We start from the raw sequence: 18,800 nt of genomic DNA, 5'->3' as shown, positions 1-18,800 counted from the left end.
GCCAGAATCTGCTGTGAGCTTTCACAAACCCTGGACTCCACCCCAGAGATTCAAAAGTAATGATAACTGGGAGAGTATTCGAATATGCAGCCAGGGTTGAGAACCACTGATGTGGACAAGCCTGATGTTCAAGAGGCAGCTCCCCCTCTCCTGTTGGGACAGCGTACTCATTCCATGGGCCTGGTGGTTGGCTGGAGAACACCGCCATGTGCGTGATCTCCGCGCACCTCTCCATGAAGAGGTACCTCAGGACCTTCTTCTCTGTGGACTTCCGTTTGAGCAGTTGAGTGATTTCTGGTTCTAATAAACCAAGAGCTGGGAGCTGAGTGTGTGTGTTGAGAATAAGTGTCCCAATGTTTATTGTTATAAAGAATACCTTATTTTTTCCTTCTATTATTGCCGTGCGCTGAGTGATGCTCTCAATTCTGTTTCCTATGTTGCTGTCAGGATCCAGGATAAAGGACTCTTCATTATTGGAGCAAAAGTCATACCTATTTTTAAAAAAAGTAAGTCATTACTATGTTGCTTTGCAGCATGGTCCAGACCAAGGTGAAATGAAAATCATTGGACAAGTGCTCGGGCAACAAAAGCACACTTTCTTTCTCTTTTCTTTAGATTTCCCCCATTATCCATTCTCACAACTTAAAAATAGCAAATACATTTTGCCTGATCTGAAAAACCACATCAATGTATCTCCAAACGTCCTTCCTATTCTAAATGTTAAATATGAAATAAAATGCATAAATTAGAAAATTCAATATCTAGATTTTAATTAGCTCCTAGTGGAGGAAATATGCAAACACAGAAAAAAATGTAGTTACGTTAATGAATGGAAACCTCAAAGAAATCACATCTATAAAAGGCTGGCTGCTAATCAGAACATTCCATTGCAGGTAACTTTTTCCAGGCTAATTAAGTGCATATGCAAACACACATGATGGAGCAGTTATTAATTTCAGTCTATTTCTTTTCAAGTTTGGCAGTTTCATGGTAAGCTCTTCAACTTCTCAGGCCTCAAGTGTTTAATTATAAAATAAGGGTTTGAAGTTGTGTACCTTTAAGATCTTTTTTAATTCTACAAGTCCATGAAATCTCTTTTATTATTTTGAACTAGCTACTCGAGTACCATTTTTTCTTTTTTGATTAAAGTATTACACATGTGTCCTTATTCCCCTATATCTGGAAGTTGGCATGTTTTCTCAGACACGTTATTATCAGTAAGCTTCTGTTTTCATATGGTTTGCTATGCAGATCATTTGGTAAATAGTTACTGCTCATTTATTATGTTTTATGTGTCCTACATCCTACGTGAATATAAACCCCAAACAACAAAAAAGACATTTAAGTAAGTCCATGCTGACTGGCAGTAAACTAGTATCTTAACTGGCCTTGCTGCCGGCTGGCTTTTTCCACTCTTCCAACACCCACCAAACTGCGTCAGACCAACACCTGCTGCTCTGGTTTTCAGTGAAATCCTTTTTGTTCCAAAAGCTTTAACAACAGGACTGTAGAAATTTCAGGCTCTTTTGTCTGATGGTCAAGGCCATCCACAGTACATCTCTCACCTGCTTTTCCAAATGTAACCCTATAAGAAGCCCTTTGTTCTAGTCAAATTGGGTTTTCGTTTGGTTAGTTCAGAGTATTGGATCAGGAGTCAGAGGGGACTTAGGTCCTAGTCCTGCCACAACTTTTCCTAACTGTATGACAAGTTTTCTATTCTGCAAACTAAAAATTAAATATACCTGCCTTGTTAATCTCACAGGATTATATAAGCATCAAATGGCTTAATTTACTTGCCAAGGTTTTTTAAATTAAAGACACAGGAAAGTACGGAGTTATCCTCCCTGTATCACAGGGGTATGCCATGTGCACTCAGATCCCTTCATCTTCCCTCGCGCAGCTACCACTGACTAGACAATCCCACCACCCATAATGTGGTCTTGTCTAAGAGCTTAATCTGACCATTGTGACCCCTCATTGCTCTCACCACTCACTGAGCCTATAGCAAGTTCTCCTTAAAACATTCCTTGAGATTTAAATATGAATTTATTTGAGACAGTGCAAATAGAGAGATATTTTAGGTGCCTCAAAACTGCATCTGTTAGACTCCCAAGGTTTGGAGAGATGTGCCTGCAGGAGCCTGACTCGAGTCCCTGCAGCCACCCTCGGCCAGCCATGCCCTCTGTTTCCGATTAACTTCGGTGTAGATTTTTCTGTTTACTTGCATGGGGACCATTTCACTGAAGCATTTTTAAAATTAAAAATACCTATATATATAAAAGCCTAAGCGACCGAATGACCGAATGACTGTTCGATCAGTTGCTATGATGCACACTGACCACCAGGGGGCAGATGCTCAGTGCAAGGGCTGCCCCCTGGCGGTCAGTGTGCTCCCACATCCAACCTCCTGAGGCCCTCCAACCTCCTGCGGCCCCTCCCCCCACTGGCCTCCTGTGGCCCAGATCAGCCCCATCACCGGCCAGGCAGGGGTACCCCACCCATGCACAAATTTGTGCACCAGGCCTCTAGTGTGTGTGTGTGTGTGTGTGTGTACATATATACATATATACACACACACACATACACACACATACATGTATACATATATACATATATATGTGTGTGTATATATACGTATATATGTGTGTGTATATGTGTGTGTGTGTATATATACATGTATATGTGTATATAATATATATGTGTGTGTGTGTGTATATATATATATATATATATATATATATATATATATATATATTGTTTTCAGAGAGGAAGAGAGAGAGAGAAAGGGAAACATCAATGATGAGAGAGAATCATTGATTGGATGCTTCCTGCACGCTCTACACTGGGGAATCAAGCCTGCAACCCGGGCATGTGCCCTGACTGGGAATTGAACTGTGACCTCCTAGTTCATTGGTTGGTGCTCAACCACTGAGCCACACAGGCCAGGCTCATTGAAGCATTTTGTATTGTTACCTTTTGGACTAGAATTTGTGGTGAACAGAAAGTTTTCTGGGCTTTATTTTGTACATGTTTTGGGTAGATTTTGGAGATTTTGAAACCAGGAGGATCTTTTAGAGTCCAATTTCCAGAAAGAATAGAGGGGATGATCTTAAGGAGCCAAGGGCAGCCATGACTTACGTGAGATGAAGGTGAGAGGATACAATAAGTGAGAAAAAGGGAAGACGGATTGCAATGGCCAGGAGAAAGCTCTGTGATTGTTCCTCTCTGGCCCTGGAGCCGAGGACTCCAGAATGTGAAGCTATCTAGTCTTCCAGATGGTTTCCCCTCCTGGGCACGCTGCCCTGTGAGACCCCGACCCCCACCCCCCAGAGCACCCACACTTCCTTAGTTGCCATTTAGTGCTTCCAGGCCCCACTGGGCCAGCAGCTGCAGGGAAGCAGAGGCCACAGGTACTTACTCGCTCTGTTCTCATAATTAAGCGAGGGCCTAGCAGGTAATTGGCACCATATAAACATGTAGAAACTTATAAACAGGCATGAGATACTGACATGTTGTTTCTAGTAAGAGTATTCATTTGTTTTAGTTTATTATTTTCAAACATAGTGATAAAAATACATAATGTAATAAAACCTCATATACTCACCGCCCCTATTTGACAATTACAATTTTGCCACATTTGTTTAATCTATCCCTTATTTCTTTTTATTTTCTATAAGTATTTTAAAGCAACTCCCAGACATCATGTCATTTTTGCCCTACATATTTCAGTGCATATCTCCAAAAATATGCTCATTTTCTAATATAACAACAGTGTCATTATTACACCCAATAGAATTAGCAACAATTCCTTGGTGTTGTTTATACCCAGTCCATAAATCAGATTTCCTCCAAATGTTTTTAAAATGTCTATTTTTACAGTTAGATTATAAGATTAAATTTAAAAAGAATTAATAAGAAGTGACCATTTTTTTGTTGTTGTTGTTGTTGTTAATCCTCACCCAAGGAAATTTTTCCACTGATTTTTTAGAGAGAGTGAAAGGGAGGGGGAGAAATAGAGAGAAATATCAATGTGAAAGAGACACATCAATTGGTCGCCTCCCACATGTGTCCTGACCAAGGCTGAGAATCGAGCCTGCAACCGAGATACAATGCCTTTGACTGGAATTGAACCTGGAACCCTTCAGTCTGCAGGTCAACGCTCTACCCACTGAGCCAAACTGGCTAGGGCAAGGAGTAACCACTCTTAAGGAATTTCTGTGATTTCTCCTAGCTAATCTTATAATCATCAGGTAAAATAGGTGAAAGCAGTTTTCTTTACTAATCAACTCTATTGATTAGTGTTCTCTATTAGTAGAGAAAATGGAACCAAAGAGAAATTAGACACTTTCTCCTTTACTTGAGACATTTTATTGATGAAGTTTTAAAATCATGACGTTATTTTGCCCTAGTTTTCATTATTAGTATTCTGCATTTCCTTTTTGTTGGTTTGTTTGTTTTTTGTTAATCCTCACTCGAGGATTTTTTTTTCTCCATTGCTTTTTAGAGAGAGTGGGAGAGAAGGAGAAAGGGGGAAAGAGGGGGAGGGGAGAGAAACAATGATGTGAGAGTGACATATCAATCAGTTGCCTTCGGTACCCACCCTGACTGGGACTGGGAATCGAACCCGAAGCCCTTCAGTGAGAGGGCTGATGCTCCACTGAGCAGCCCTAGCCAGGGCGCCATTTTCTAGACTAGAACCTCCATACCTTGAACTAGTATTTGACCTCACATCTTTTACACATACACGTACGAGTATATATAATGCATACATGTACATTACAGGCATATGGAGCTTACGACATGTGTACACCAATATTGGTCATGTGTGTGTACTGGGTATTGTGACATCAAACAACAGAAATTGTGTCTGGAAAAGAAGTCTTTAATTTCATTCTTTTTCCCTTAAAGAAGGGGAACAGATCAGAGAGGCCTTAGACAAAGATCTTATCTTCATACTCTTGGTCTTCAGAAAATGCAAAGAAATATGTGAGGGTAAAGCAAGTCTAGGCATTTCCCAAGGGAAATGCAGTCTGCTGTCCGAGTTCAGTAGGGCCTGCCAACCTCTGACCCCCACCCCCACCACTAAGTCGAAGGGCAGTGGCTGAGGGCACAAGCCCCAGCAAGGTCCTCCAACAAAAAGGACAGATTCTGGGCTGTTTTCTAATTTGAGGACTGTTATTTTTCCCTCTTTGTAATTGCAACCATAAAAATAGAATGTCATTTAGGAGCCTGACTATATAATAGTACTTGAAAAGAGATTTAGGGGGAGGGGAGTTTGCCTCAGTCTTAAGAATACATCAAGCTCTTAAGGAAGTAGATTGTGCCATGTTTGAAGATGCAAAGATAATCACTGTGCTGGGAACTGTCTTGAGGGGGGAGGAAGCCGAACAACAAGAGGAAAGCAGCGTTCACTCCTGATTTCGCACAGGAAGCCCACAGCACCTCCTGCCAAAGAGAGATAAGAAAGCTCCCAGGCACAATTCTGGACAAGGCCACTGTTATCAGCTTCAGCTCCACGCTGTCCTCTCTCTGCTCCAAGCCTCCATCCCTTTCCTAATGAGCTTTAGGATCCGACCTCCATTTGCATGCAGCATGCCAAGTACAACATCATGGAGGTTATTTATAACCATCGAGAGAGAAAAAATTTTCCGGGGTAAGAGTGTACTCCATGTCAACTCATCCATTGCCCTAGAGTTGAAACAAATTAGTTTCAGACTATAGATTGACATAAATAAATGAAAAGAAAGCAGCCAATTATGTGCCCAGCACATGGAGTGGGGCCCTACGTGTGACATGTCAGTGTGTGTAACTCCATGCAGGAGCATCTGTGGGGCGCTCCCGGCTGCTCTCAGTTACTGGGCTTCTTCTCTTGACACTTATTAGGGAAACACCACCCTCCAGAGATGCAGATGACATTACTGACCCACATGCTTTGGGTTGATCTTCCTGTAGTGGCAAGGAATTTGCCTTGTTCCCCTCACACTCATAAATACTTGGCTCCTCTGTGACCAAAGACAGATAAAGGTAGTCTGGGGCCACAGAAAAAGGCAAAGCCAACACTGGGGTCAAACCGACACACTTGACAATATTGACTGCTGGTTAATATGGCAAGTTAGCCAGCCATAGTTCTAATAATTATAATATACACCATGCATGTTATTCTCTACTACAGTAAGGGTTATATTTTCTATTCGCTAGGCGTTTCTTAAACACGGTCTCACTAATCTGTACAATATCCTAAAAAAGTAGGTACTCTCACCTCCCATTTAATGGATAAGGAAATTGAGGATTAGAGAGGTTAAGTAATTACCCAAGGCTAAACAGCTAAGAAGTGGCAGAAGCAGAATTTATCATCAGTTCTGGTTCACTCCAGAATCCGTGCACTTACCCAGGAGGTAACAATATCCATGCACAATCATCATATGATAAGAAATTGCTTTACTTCACTGTTTCTTTGTATTTAGCAAGACAAGGCTTGTCAAATATTCACTACACAAATATCGTTAGTGCAGTGGCAATTTCAGTCTTTTTCAGCTCTTTTTGCGTAGTATGGTGAACTTCTTTCCAATATCTGGCATACAACTCTCACCAGAAGCAACCAAAATGTGCTGCACGTGCAGTGTGTGCCTGGTCTGCGGTGAATGCATACTGGAGCTCATTTTGTCATCCCACAGCTTCTGAGCTCAGGTCCCAGTCACCGTCACAAGCCCAGCACAGGAAATACACCTGAGGGGCCCTCTGTGTTCCCTGTGCTGCTCCTCAGGTGCTGGCTTTGACAGTCTGACTTTCGGACTTTCTTCATTCCCTGCCTTTCTTTCTCCTCCCCTACCTACATCACAGGGGCACTTTTCTTCCTTTAGAGCAGCGGTTCTCAACATGTGGGTCGCGACCCCTTTGGCGGTCAAACGACCCTTTTACAGGGGGCGCCTAAGACCATCCTGCATATCAGATATTTACATTATGATTCATAATAGTAGCAACATTACATTGAAGTAGCAATGGAAATAATTTTATGGTTGGGTCACAACATGAGGAACTGTATTTAAAGGGCCAGAAGGTTGAGAACCACTGGTTTAGAGGATGGGTTGTGGCATCTGATGGAATCAGGAGAGTCCAGCTGGGTGAGCTCAGCCACTGATGGTTAGTATCTGTATTTGCTTTGAAGTGACTCTCTCTTGTGAGAAAATGTAGACTCTGAAGAACAAGGTGAGAGGGTTTAACTTTTCATTTGGCCTTTCTAGAGATCGTCCATCTGTTTAGTGCCTGTTATAGAAACCAAGACTCCATAATTAGAGTTAGAAAATTCTCATTTCATAAATGATTTCTAGCAAGTTCCATAACCACCCCAGTTCTAAAGAATCTACTCTACAGCCTGAATCTTGAGATAAAGAGGTGTGTGTGTGTGTGTGTGTGTGTGTGTGTGTGTGTGTGTGTGGTGTTTTTTAAGGATCTCCTTTCTCCCTATGATACATGATATTAAGCTGAACTTTCTTTCAAAATCTCTGTTGCCCTAAGTTCTGACTCTTGGTTGGCTCAGGTAAAACTAGTGCCAGGCTTGGGCTAGGAGCTGTATCTACATACTTCAGGCCCACAAAGTCTCACAGTCACCCAGTGAAGCGGGTATTATGATCCCCAGTTCACAAACCCTTTCAGCAACGAGGAAAATGAAACTGAAAATCAATGCCTTGCTCAGACTCACAGAGAAAGGAGCAGCCCTGAGATTAGCCAGAGTTCCTGACACTCTCCACCCCGTCACCTCACCACACTTCGCCGGTGCATCTGGCTCAGTTACCTGAGAGGAGAGCTCTGGTCCAGGGTCAGGCACCAAGAGAAATGAAGTGTTAGCTTCCAAAGGGAGAAGAGGCACCCAGCCCTTTGGTGGAGAGGGGAGAGGAGAGGAATGCTTTATAATTACATTTTGACGTAAATTTTGGTTAGTTTTGGTCATAAAAATGTTTTGATGCCAAAATTATAGGAACTCTTGGTCTTCTACTAGCTGATAAATTTTAACATTTTAAAAAATTTTGCAACAAAATATAAAATCTACCTTTTATCACAATCTCTTTCCCTGTTGACTTACTTTGTCTGCATGATGCCTGATTGCTATGAGGTAAAGCTGGCCTGTTTATTATGAACTCCAATCATTTATAGCAGGCAGCTCACTTTAAAGAGGCCTCTGGCTGGGGGTGGCAGTGTACAGTGGTGAGCTGAGCACCCCAATATTCTACGGCTGCTTATTTGAGCCTGAACCATTGCCTAGGAGTGACTATATATATAATTTGTAAATACAGCACCTTTATTGGGGGGCAGGAGGGAGGGGGGCTCTAAAAGCTCAATTGAGTCCCAAGACAATAATTTCCCTCTTTCTTTTTTGGATGATGAAATCTGAGGATTTCTTGTGTCAATTCTGTTTAATGAGATTAAACTGCACGTGCTCACTGTGATTAAAATCTATTTGTAAAGAATATTAAATCATTTCAGGTTAGGAAACAAAGGGGTAGAGCAGCAGTAAAGAACACATCAAGGCTGTAAAATAAAAATGACTTTGAAAAAATAGAAAGGAAAGAAAAGCCCACCTGGAAGCCGGCCAGCGGGCGCGGCCAGGGCCGCTGGGCTGGTTGGGGCAGCGCCCTGCAGCCGGGCCTGATGTAAACTTCCCTCTGCCCCTGTGCGCTGTGTCAAAACATCACCACAGCGCGTCTGAGCCATCAGATTAATAGAATCTGCAAACACTATCTTTTCCCCTCTTCTCACATTCTCTTAAAACAAATAAAACAATATAGGGGAAGGGATGCTGGCAGCAAAAGGCGGAGCGCTGGAAGGAGTGTTTAGACAGAATGGTTCCTGCTTCTTTGCTCCAGGAAAAGGGCCTAGGCCTTCGGGTGGTCACAGGTCAGGCCGAGAGGGTTCTGGAGGAGTGACTTTCTTGTACAGCGAGAGACCTGGTGACGCCTTGGAACCCACACTGAAAATTACTTCTGGTCTGAATGGAGCGGGGGGAGTGGAGAAGACTTTTCAGGGATTGGAGGCTTCGGGTCAGCTCCTCGGACAATGGTGGAGGTGATCCAGCGTCCTGCCCACCTCTGTTTAGATAAGAGCTTTTCCGTGAGCGTCTTGGCCTGCAACATTTCCTGCTCTCGAGGGCCCTGTGGTCCATTCACACTCAGAACAAGGCCTGTCTTCCCAGTCTCTGCTTTCCTTCCTCTCCTCGCCTGTTTGCTGCCACCAGGAGCCCCAGCGATCCCCCCACCCCTGACTCTGACTCTCTCTTTTACAGAATCTGAGCCAGGACAAGGCAGCCTTTCAGTCCAAGAGGGGTGACCGGGAGTCTAAAGGGGTGGTTACTTACTTGGTTAAAACTAGATATGGGCTTCACAGAGAACACCTATTTGTTCATTCATTTTTCTTCTACTAGTTTTATTATAGGAGACTGGTCAGCTGAGGAAGAGTGGATTGATGAACAGGTATCTTTAGGGAAATGTTAGGTGTGGCTACAAATATCTTTTATCTCTTACATGTAAGGAGTTTTACTTAAAGTATTAACTCCATTCCATGAAGAATATTTCAATATTGTTACATGTTGTTATCATGAAAAGGAAGAGAACAGAGTACTTATCTAGTGGTCAATAATGAAACATCCAGAAAGCCTTCAGGGCTAGGGGCAGGAAGTCACAATTTACCCTAAGGACCATAGATCCTAGGGCTAGTCAGACCCAATTTCAAATCATGACTTCACAGAGAACACCTATTTGTTCATTCATTTTTCTTCTACTAGTTTTATTATAGGAGACTGGTCAGCTGAGGAAGAGTGGATTGATGAACAGGTATCTTTAGGGAAATGTTAGGTGTGGCTACAAATATCTCCATTCCATGAAGAATATTTCAATATTGTTACATTTTGTTATCATGAAAAGGAAGAGAACAGAGTACTTATCTAGTGGTCAATACTGAAACATCCAGAAAGCCTTCAGGGCTAGGGGCAGGAAGTCACAATTTACCCTAAGGACCATTGATCCTAGGGCTAGTCAGACCCAATTTCAAATCATGACTTTCTAGTTACGTAACCCTGGATAGCAAAAGCCCACTGTGAGAATCAGAGTCATAGAAAACTGCTCAGAAGTTTCAATCCTTGAATAGTTCTGCATCATGTCACTTTAGTTGGATCGTGTCACTTTAAATAAGTTCTGTTTTGGTGTTATGCACTGGTCACCACTGAAGGGCGTTATACCTGAGACACCCCCTCTCATAGAGCTGTGGCTGAGGAGTTTGTGGGACACACCCCACACATCAGGAGAGAAGTCATTTCCCTCAGCTCTCAGTTCCCTGAAAGGCTATACTTCTCTTGGTTTGTTTTTAACTCATGGGTCTCTTACGCTTGCAAATGTCTATTTTATTTCTCTTTCTCTCTGGACAACTAGAAAGTAAAGCTTGTGGGCCATCTATACTAATAAAAGGGGAATATATTAATTAGACCGGGAGACCTTCTGGACATCCTTCTGGACAAAGCCATGGTGGCAGGGCTGAGGCAGAGGTAGTTAGGGGTGATCAGGCCAGGAGGGGAGGGCAGTTTGGGGTGATCAGGCCAGCGGCGGGGGGACAGTTGGGGGCAAGTCAGACATACCTCTCACAATCCGGGACCTCTGGCTCCTAACCACTCACCTGCCTGCCTGCCTGATCGCCCCTAACCACTCTGCCTGCTGGCCTGCTCACCCCCAACGGCCCCCCCTGCTGGCAGGGGTCCAGTTGGGGGCAAGCAGGTCGGCAAGGGGGAGGCAGTTGGGGGCAAGCAGGCTGACAGGGGGCAGCAGTTGGGGGTGATCAGGTTGGCAGAGGGGGACAGTTGGGGGTGATCAGGCCAGCAGGGAGGCAGTTGGGGGCAAGCAGGCTGGCTGGGTGTGTGTGGGGGGACAGTTGGGGGCGATCAGGCTAGCAGGTAGAGTGGTTAGGGGCGATCAAGCTGGCAAACAGGTAAGTGGTTAGGAGCCAGTGGTCCCGGATTGTGAGAGGTATGTCCGACTGCCAGTTTAGGCCCCATCCCATAGGGATCGGCAGTCGAACATCCCCTGAGGGGTCCCAGATTAGAAAGGGTGCACGCTGGGCTAAGGGACAATCCTCCCCCGCCCCCCCCCCCCCCGCACACAAATTTCATGCACCAGGCCACTAGTATCTCCATATTAATCTTAACCCCATTTTCTCCTTTCATCCAGTTTTGCTCAATTATTTATTGTACTTTTTGTGAATCATCTTGAATTCTTTGGAAATGGATGTGCTCTTAACATAACAAACTCAAAAGATTCTGCCACATGTTACCACGCCTTACTAATCCTACTATAGGAGTTAAAAAGAAACAGAAGGGAAATAATTTAAGATCCTTTTGCATCAGCAAACATGAAGGTAATACTAAATGAGTTAATTTGTGTAACATGCTTAGTACAGTGCCTGGCACACAGCAGACAGATGATAAGTGTTAGCTATGATTTTATTATCTGACTAGATAAGAGCTATTTAGGAGCAGAGGCTCTGTCTTACTCATCTTTATAACCTTAGGGTCTAGCCAACCGCCGATGAGCAGTAACAGAGCGCACGTCTCTGGCTCGTGTGATTGCTGGAGAAGAGGAATCCTGATAATGGCCTGACTGATGTGAACTCCACCTCATGACAGGCGGCAACCCTGCCATCCATCACCTACCTAAAACGTGCTGAAAAGGGGGCACTACTGACCCTCAAATGACCTCACACAGATCCCCTCAACTAAGCACTATATCACCACCCTCAGTGCCTATCCAGTCACAGTGAGGAGTGTTAATGGGACCGGATAAGCTCCTCACAGCAGCATCAATATCTGACAAACTGATGGTCACAGACAATTTCTTCCTTTTTTTTAAAAAAAAAAATGTTTTTATTGATATTTTAGAGAGAGAGGAAGAGAGAGGGAGAGGAAAAGAAAGATAAACGTCGATGTGAGAGAGAAACATCCATTGGTTGTGACCGAACTTGCAACCTGGGTATGTGCCCTGATCAGGAATCGAACCTGTGACCTTTTGGTGCAAAGGACCTTTTGACGCTCAACCACCTGAGCCACATGGATCAGGACAGTCATGGACAATTTCAACTTAAGCAACAATGCTGACATGTGGAGAAGCATCTTCTGATCTAATAGAATACTAACCAGCAATGGTCTTCTCCTTTCTTCAAGGGTAGACAAAAATGTTGGCTCATAATGACTAGCGTCATGTTAGTCAAATAAATAATTTGTTCACATACTTTCCATTTAAGAAGTAAAATCATGTCCTCTAAAAGAAGATTTAGCTCTGGCTGGGTAACTTAGTTGCTTAGAGCATCATCCCAATATGCTAAGGTTGCAGGTTCAAGCCCTGGTCAGGGCACATACAAGAATCAACCAATGAAGACGTAAGTAAGTGAAACAACAAATTGATGTTTCTCTCTCAAATTAATTTTAAAAATTTAAAAGAAGCATACGATTTAGTTCCTTCTGTTATAAGGAAACATAAACATTTATTGAAGAGACAAGTCAAATACATGGGAAAGTATCAGAATACAATTGAACACAGGCAAGTGAAAGTCAAGAGACCTTATTTGTTATAGGCTGGACAAGACTTGGGTCAATGAGCTGATGTAGAATTCACAAATGTGAGTAGAGCCAGGATATCATAACTTCTCTGATTTCCTAAATAAACTGAAAATTCTACCATTTCTGGTCCCATCTGAATTTCTTTGGAGTAAATCAACATAGTCAGAAAACCAGTTCAGAGACGCGGGCGTTTCCTGGGCAAACGCCATTAACCTAACAGCACGGCTCATCCTGACAGATTGTCATCAGTTTTCTCAGGATATTAGAGTGTGAGGTGCCACCTCAGAGGGAAATGGCTCTGCAGTCAACAACCCAAGAACAACCTAAAAACACTGAACAACTTTCAGCAAACAAACTTAGCACTTCCAATGCACCAGCCACTGGGCTAAAGACTTCATATAATATGTTATCTCATTTAATTCCCCCAACCAATCTTACAGGGTCAGTGTTCTATCTATTATACAGATCAGGGAACACAGATCCAGACCGGTGGTTTATTTTGCGGGTCGATGGTAGTAGGTGACAGAGTGAGGATTCAGGCTCCAGGCTCAAGAGCCCATGTCCTTAAACTCTAGACTCTGTTGCCTTTCTGCATCCTAACACTTTTAAAATTGGCTCTATATGTCATAAATAGGCTTCTCAAAACATATTTTCTTTCTGGATCATGAGATTTTGACCAAAAATGACTCATTGTAATGTCTAAGTAGTTGTTACAGAAGCAATGCTTTTAAAGTCAAATGAAGTGCCTGGCTGCTGATGTGCTAGACAGCCACTCAGTTACAGTCTCTGACAAGACTGGTTTTCTAACAAGGAGCTTGAACTCTCTGTGCCTCATTTAGAAAATGGTAATAATCACAGTACTGGCCTCACAGAAGTTCTGTATTAATTCAGTGAGACAATACATATAAAGCACATATTAAGCACTTAAAATCCTGCAGGTAAGTGCTTACTAACTTTTAGCTATAAAGAAAATAAAAATAGAAATCCTAAGCCATGCAGTCTTCTACAAGCCACAGTCTTCCATTTGGCTCTACGGAGTCTCTAAATACCCATTTTTTTATTCCCTTACCTTAGTTATCTGAAGACTTTTTCATACAAGAAAGGATTTTTCAATAAGGTGGCAATACATGATCACCTTACATAATTTTTATTGATGGGGACAAGGCAGATGGAACATTAGAGGCCTAAGGAAATGGGATATTATGTACACGGGTAACTTTTTAAAAAGACTGAGTGAAAATCCAAGTTCTTGGATTCCAAGGTTATGATCTTTAGACATAGAAGAGTTTCAGGGATACAATGCACATATTCTGCTTAAGATGTGCCACAGGAATAAGACCACCAATGAGTCTGTAAAAGCCCATCAACCTATAAGAATGACAGGGTGGGACTATGGTAAATAGATGGCTGAGTACCTGGGCATTAGCCAGGGAAGGTGAGCTGAAGTAGAATGATTGACGAACTCAACTATTTAGCCCCAATTCAAGACATTCCATGTCAGGTCCAAATGTACCTTTCCATTTTTTTTCCCAACCCAAATCCAATGTACCAGCCAAATTACTCTTCAAGCATGTCTTCTTCAAATCCTCACTCATTCCTATCCCCATGCCACTCTGTGCTCCCCTCCCTTTTCATTTAATGTTCCAGTACTCACCCACCATCTTTAGGACCCAGATCTTACTTTCTTCAGGGTGTTTCTTCTAAACCAGTGGTTCTCAACCTTCCTAATGCCGCGACCCTTTAATGCAGTTCCTCATGTTGTGGTGAGCCCCAACCATAAAATTATTTTTGTTGCTACTTCATAATTGTAATTTTGCCACTGTTATGAATTGTAATGTAAATATCTGATATGCAGGATGTTCAACCCCCAAAGGGGTCGCGACCCACAGGTTGAGAGCCGCTGCAAATGGAAACACTCACCATCTACAATCCACTGATACCATGTTGGCTAATTTATTCAACCAGATTATCAGCACCTCCCATGAAGACTCAGTACAGTGTTATCATGGAAATAAGAATAAAAAGGAATAATAACAGGGAATCAGAGACTTGAATCTAGTCCTGGGCTTGCTGTTAACTAGCTGAAAGATGGGGGATAATTGTTTATCTTTGAGCCTCAGTTTCTCACCTATAAGACAAGTTATAATAAAAAAAAAACTCTCTAAAACTCCCCAATTCTGAGTGAATTAGTCATTCAAAGTGACTAGATCAAGGCATGCTGAGGTTGAACTCTGCAGCCTCCCTCTCCTCATTTTGTTCACTCATCAATTGGAAACCCTGTGCTTTCTCTTTCATTTTCTTTTGACTTCTCCTTCTTTATCTCCTCTCCCATGTCTCTTGCCTAAACATCCACTGAGAGCTGAGTGCTTGCTGATCCCAAATTAATCCCCAGCAACAAATGAGGAAATGGGACTTTATTGCAAAAGATCAAATACCCCTGCATGGTGAGACGGTCACAGAGAGGGACAGTACTGTTAGGGCAAAGTGCCATAGAAGGGTCAAACTAATGGTTTGACCTGCTACCCTTCTAAGGTTGGTCTTGTTCAGATTTTCTTATCCCATTGGGGTTTAAACCTGCTTAACGGGTTTGACAAACACTGCTTTGACACTAGTAAGGGCTCATTGATTAAATCTATTACAGCTATTATCATCAAGTAGAAAACTGCACTCAAGGTGGTAAAACATCCTACAAGGCTTTTAGAGAAAGTATGAAGAATCGGGGTATAGTGACTTGAAGCTCATTATAAGGCACTACCTGAGCCTTAGTCTAAGTCCACAACACTCTTTCCCTCTTCTCAATCTGCCAGGTTCTGCCTTTTCACCTAAAAGGGCAGTGAAGTTACATTAAAACCACGGGCTAGAGTGGTTTTAATGTAACAGTCTACCAAGTCAATGGAGATAAAACTAAAATGTAGATTTTCAAGAATAGGAGCATGTTTTATAAATGATATGTCTTATTTACTTAATACCTAAAGAGCTCGTGTCAGGATACTAGTTCCTAGATTCAGTAATGAAAGTGCCTATTCAATTTTTAAAAATCTGTGCATATGGCCAAAGAAAAGTTAAGATGTTCTGCCAATCTTAAGGAATCTTCCAAATTGTACATCACTACCTTCTGGGATCCCTAATCCTGAGAAGCTCCATTGAATTTTGCTCAAAATATCCCTATAAAAACCACCCAGCATAGCCTTCCTAGGACTCAGCCTTTTGGTTTAATTTAAGCACATAATGAAATATTTGACAGTAATTAGAGGAGACAGTTAAATCACAAGAAACAATTACTCATCAAACTCACTGTATAACTATGAAGAGTGGGGAAAATGAAAATCTCACAAAGCATAGAAAAATGGCAAAGAGGCATTTGGCAAATGAACTCGTGCTCAGTTCTCATGACTTTGTATGAAATATTAATAAGGGCTGTTGTCTGAACACTCACACTGGGCAGCATGCACTCCCTCACCCAGTAATTACATAACAGAAAATACGAAGTTTCTCATTAGTAAGTGGACATTCACTTTTGGCTGATGATGAAAGCCTCCTGTATGAGATGGACAGATTTGTTGGATTGTTTGTTCAAGCTCAAAGTCTTGCTTAAGTGGTCTTTGGTCAAGTGGTCTTTGATGCCCCCGTTTTGATTCAAGGATGTATGTGTGGCAAATTCAAATTCTCTGTAGTGTACCTAGTTTGAGTCTGCCTACCCATACACACACTACACAGAGTGTATGTCAAGAGACACATGGATACAAATTGTATGTATAGTTAAGAGGAGTGTAATAAGATTAAAATACGGGGTCTGGCCAGTATTGCTCAGTGATTGAGCATCAATCTATGAACCAGGAGGTCATAGTTCAATTCCCAGTCAGGGCACATGCCAGGGTTATGGGCTTGACCCCCAGTGTGGGGCATGCAGTAGGCAGCTGATTAATGATTCTCTCTCATCATTGACGTTCTATCTCTCTCTCCCTCTCCTTTCCTCTCTGAAATCAATAAAAAAATTATTTTTTTTAAATAAAGATGAAAACATGGGGTATGTAACCATACTTCCCAAAGAAGAGGCTCTCAGATATCTGACCTACAGTTAGCCCCCAGGAAATGTTCATTTTTCATGTTTAAATGGTTAAAAGTTTTATTTTATAGATAGAAAGTTTAATACAGGACATAAAACTGTTTCAGCATAAAAATAATAGCCATTCATGCTGGCAATCAATTAAATTTGGGTCCTTGAGTACATTTCTAATTAAGTACCATTAACAATTGCTCCGTCTTCGTCCTGTTAATTTTACATACCCCACCGATGAACAAAACTGTGTTTCTCCCAAATGATCTACCCTCAGCACATCCCTAATGATTCAGGCCTTCCATTCTTTGCCAATTTGCTGACATAAACAGTAGAGAAATGCAATTAGGCGAGCCCATCTCAGAGTTTCTAGATGCCTCTGCCTTCTCTTATTTTGTAGGCCAGCCCTCCAATACATTCCCCCAACACCCCAGCAAACCACACTTAGTCCTGGAGTGGTCAGCTTTCTCTAGACTCTTTATAGGACTCTACTGCTGGGGCAGATGAAGAGTGTTTTAGAAAGGGGGTATCCAAATTGTGTGGCGGGGAATATAATATTCTGTTAACGTAGGTCCAGGTCTGGCCTATGTTAGAGTTTTGGAAGCAGTTCCTTGAGATTACATGGGTGTCTGTTAGGGTTTTCTTAGAAAATCCACCATTTTAACTAAGAAATCCAAGAAAGAATACTCTACCCCCTCTCCACATCCTTTGAATTGAGAATCCTATGATATCTTCCACATTCTGAAGGGGTTCCTTGGCAAAAGACCAAATAAAGAAAGCAAAGTGTGGGACTAAGCAGGAAAGAATGATGACGTCTTCCCATGTGTGGCACAGGGAGGCCAGGTTGCACTGCAGAAAACATGGGCTGACATGAACAGCTGAGGAGCTGCTGGACTTCTTTCCTTGATGGATAATTATTGACATTATAACTACAGAGTAAGTTCTGTACCTCAGAATACAGACTTGCATGTAAGGCTCCTCTCACAACCATTCTACTGTCCTTTATAATTTACAAGAAGTAGAAGGGAATTATCAGCATGCAACAAGCAGGAAATTATTCCAAGCTATTTTGAAAGAAAATGTATTTTGAAGTGATTTTCTCATTCCACTCATTAATAGCTATCATCTATCTATCTATCTATCTATCTATCTATCTATCTATCTATCTATGTATATAAAAGCCTAAGAGACCATTACAACTGAATGACTGGAGTGACCAGATGACCAGCTGGTAGCTATGATGCACACTGACCCAGACCTTGCCCTGGGGCTCTGACAGCCCTGAATCTGGTTTACCCGCACCCCAGACCCAGACAGGAGGGAGGAGGGAGCCCGATTCCTCGTGGAATCGGTCATGCCTTAGCTTGCTGCTGGGGCCAACCTCCCGTGGTCCCTCCCCTAAGCTGGCTCCCCGAATCGGCCCTGATAGTGGGGAGATGGCTGGCCAACCTCCTGCGGTCCCTCCCCCTGGCCCCCCCGATAGGCCCCGATCGCCAAGGGACCCAACTCATAAACAAATTCATGCATCAGGCCTCTAGTGTATTATAAGAAAAAGGAAGCACGGTGGTTACACTTACAGAAAGGGAAATTGAAGCACAGACTAAGTAAGCAGCTAGGGGCACCCAGAAGTCAGGGCCTGTGCCAGAAATAGAACCCATTTCTTTGATTCCCAGGTCTCTGACCCTGAGACTGTGGTATAGATATTCTGCAGGGACATACATAGATAGAATAAGTAATCACTAAACATGTTTCATCTTATATGATTAAAGCATAAATGCTGAAGACAAATTGTGTGTATCTTTATGTTTTGCACATGGTTGGTGCCCAATAAATATCTGTGTAATAAGCAGATGGTTGACAATGTATTTACCTTGAGTACCAATAATTTTCAAAATGCATGTGTAAGAAGTGAGCAGTGTTGACACACAGAAGGACCAGAAGTTTCTTGCTACATATTTTACTGGTTATCACAGATGAAGAAAATGAGATTTTCACAAAGAACCCAATGTACCTACCATTTTTTTTCCATTAAAGGACAGCAACATGTATGTGTTGCAACACTATTTATTATCATCTATCTTGAAATTATCATTTGTGTTCATTAGATGGAGGTGGAGGGAGAGAATTAAAGTGGCCTGTGATCGAAAGAAT

At 42.4% G+C, this 18,800-nt stretch overlaps 1 protein-coding gene across 3 annotated transcripts in view; it reads right to left on the bottom strand.

Moving 5' to 3' along the window:
• Positions 1-18,800, bottom strand: part of FLT1 (fms related receptor tyrosine kinase 1) — a 204,534-nt gene that overhangs the window by 111,814 nt on the left and 73,920 nt on the right. For all 3 annotated transcript variants that reach the window (XM_036299247.1, XM_036299248.1, XM_036299249.1), the window contains one exon: positions 377-491. In XM_036299247.1, coding sequence (XP_036155140.1) covers positions 377-491 — 115 coding nt within the window. The remainder of the gene's footprint in view (positions 1-376; positions 492-18,800) is intronic.

This window comes from Myotis myotis, unplaced genomic scaffold (genome assembly GCF_014108235.1).
Source record: "Myotis myotis isolate mMyoMyo1 unplaced genomic scaffold, mMyoMyo1.p scaffold_m19_p_3, whole genome shotgun sequence".
In the NCBI taxonomy this organism is placed as follows: Eukaryota; Metazoa; Chordata; class Mammalia; order Chiroptera; family Vespertilionidae; genus Myotis; species Myotis myotis.
Note: the sequence above shows the minus strand (reverse complement) of the source record. Positions and strands in the feature narration are given on the sequence as shown.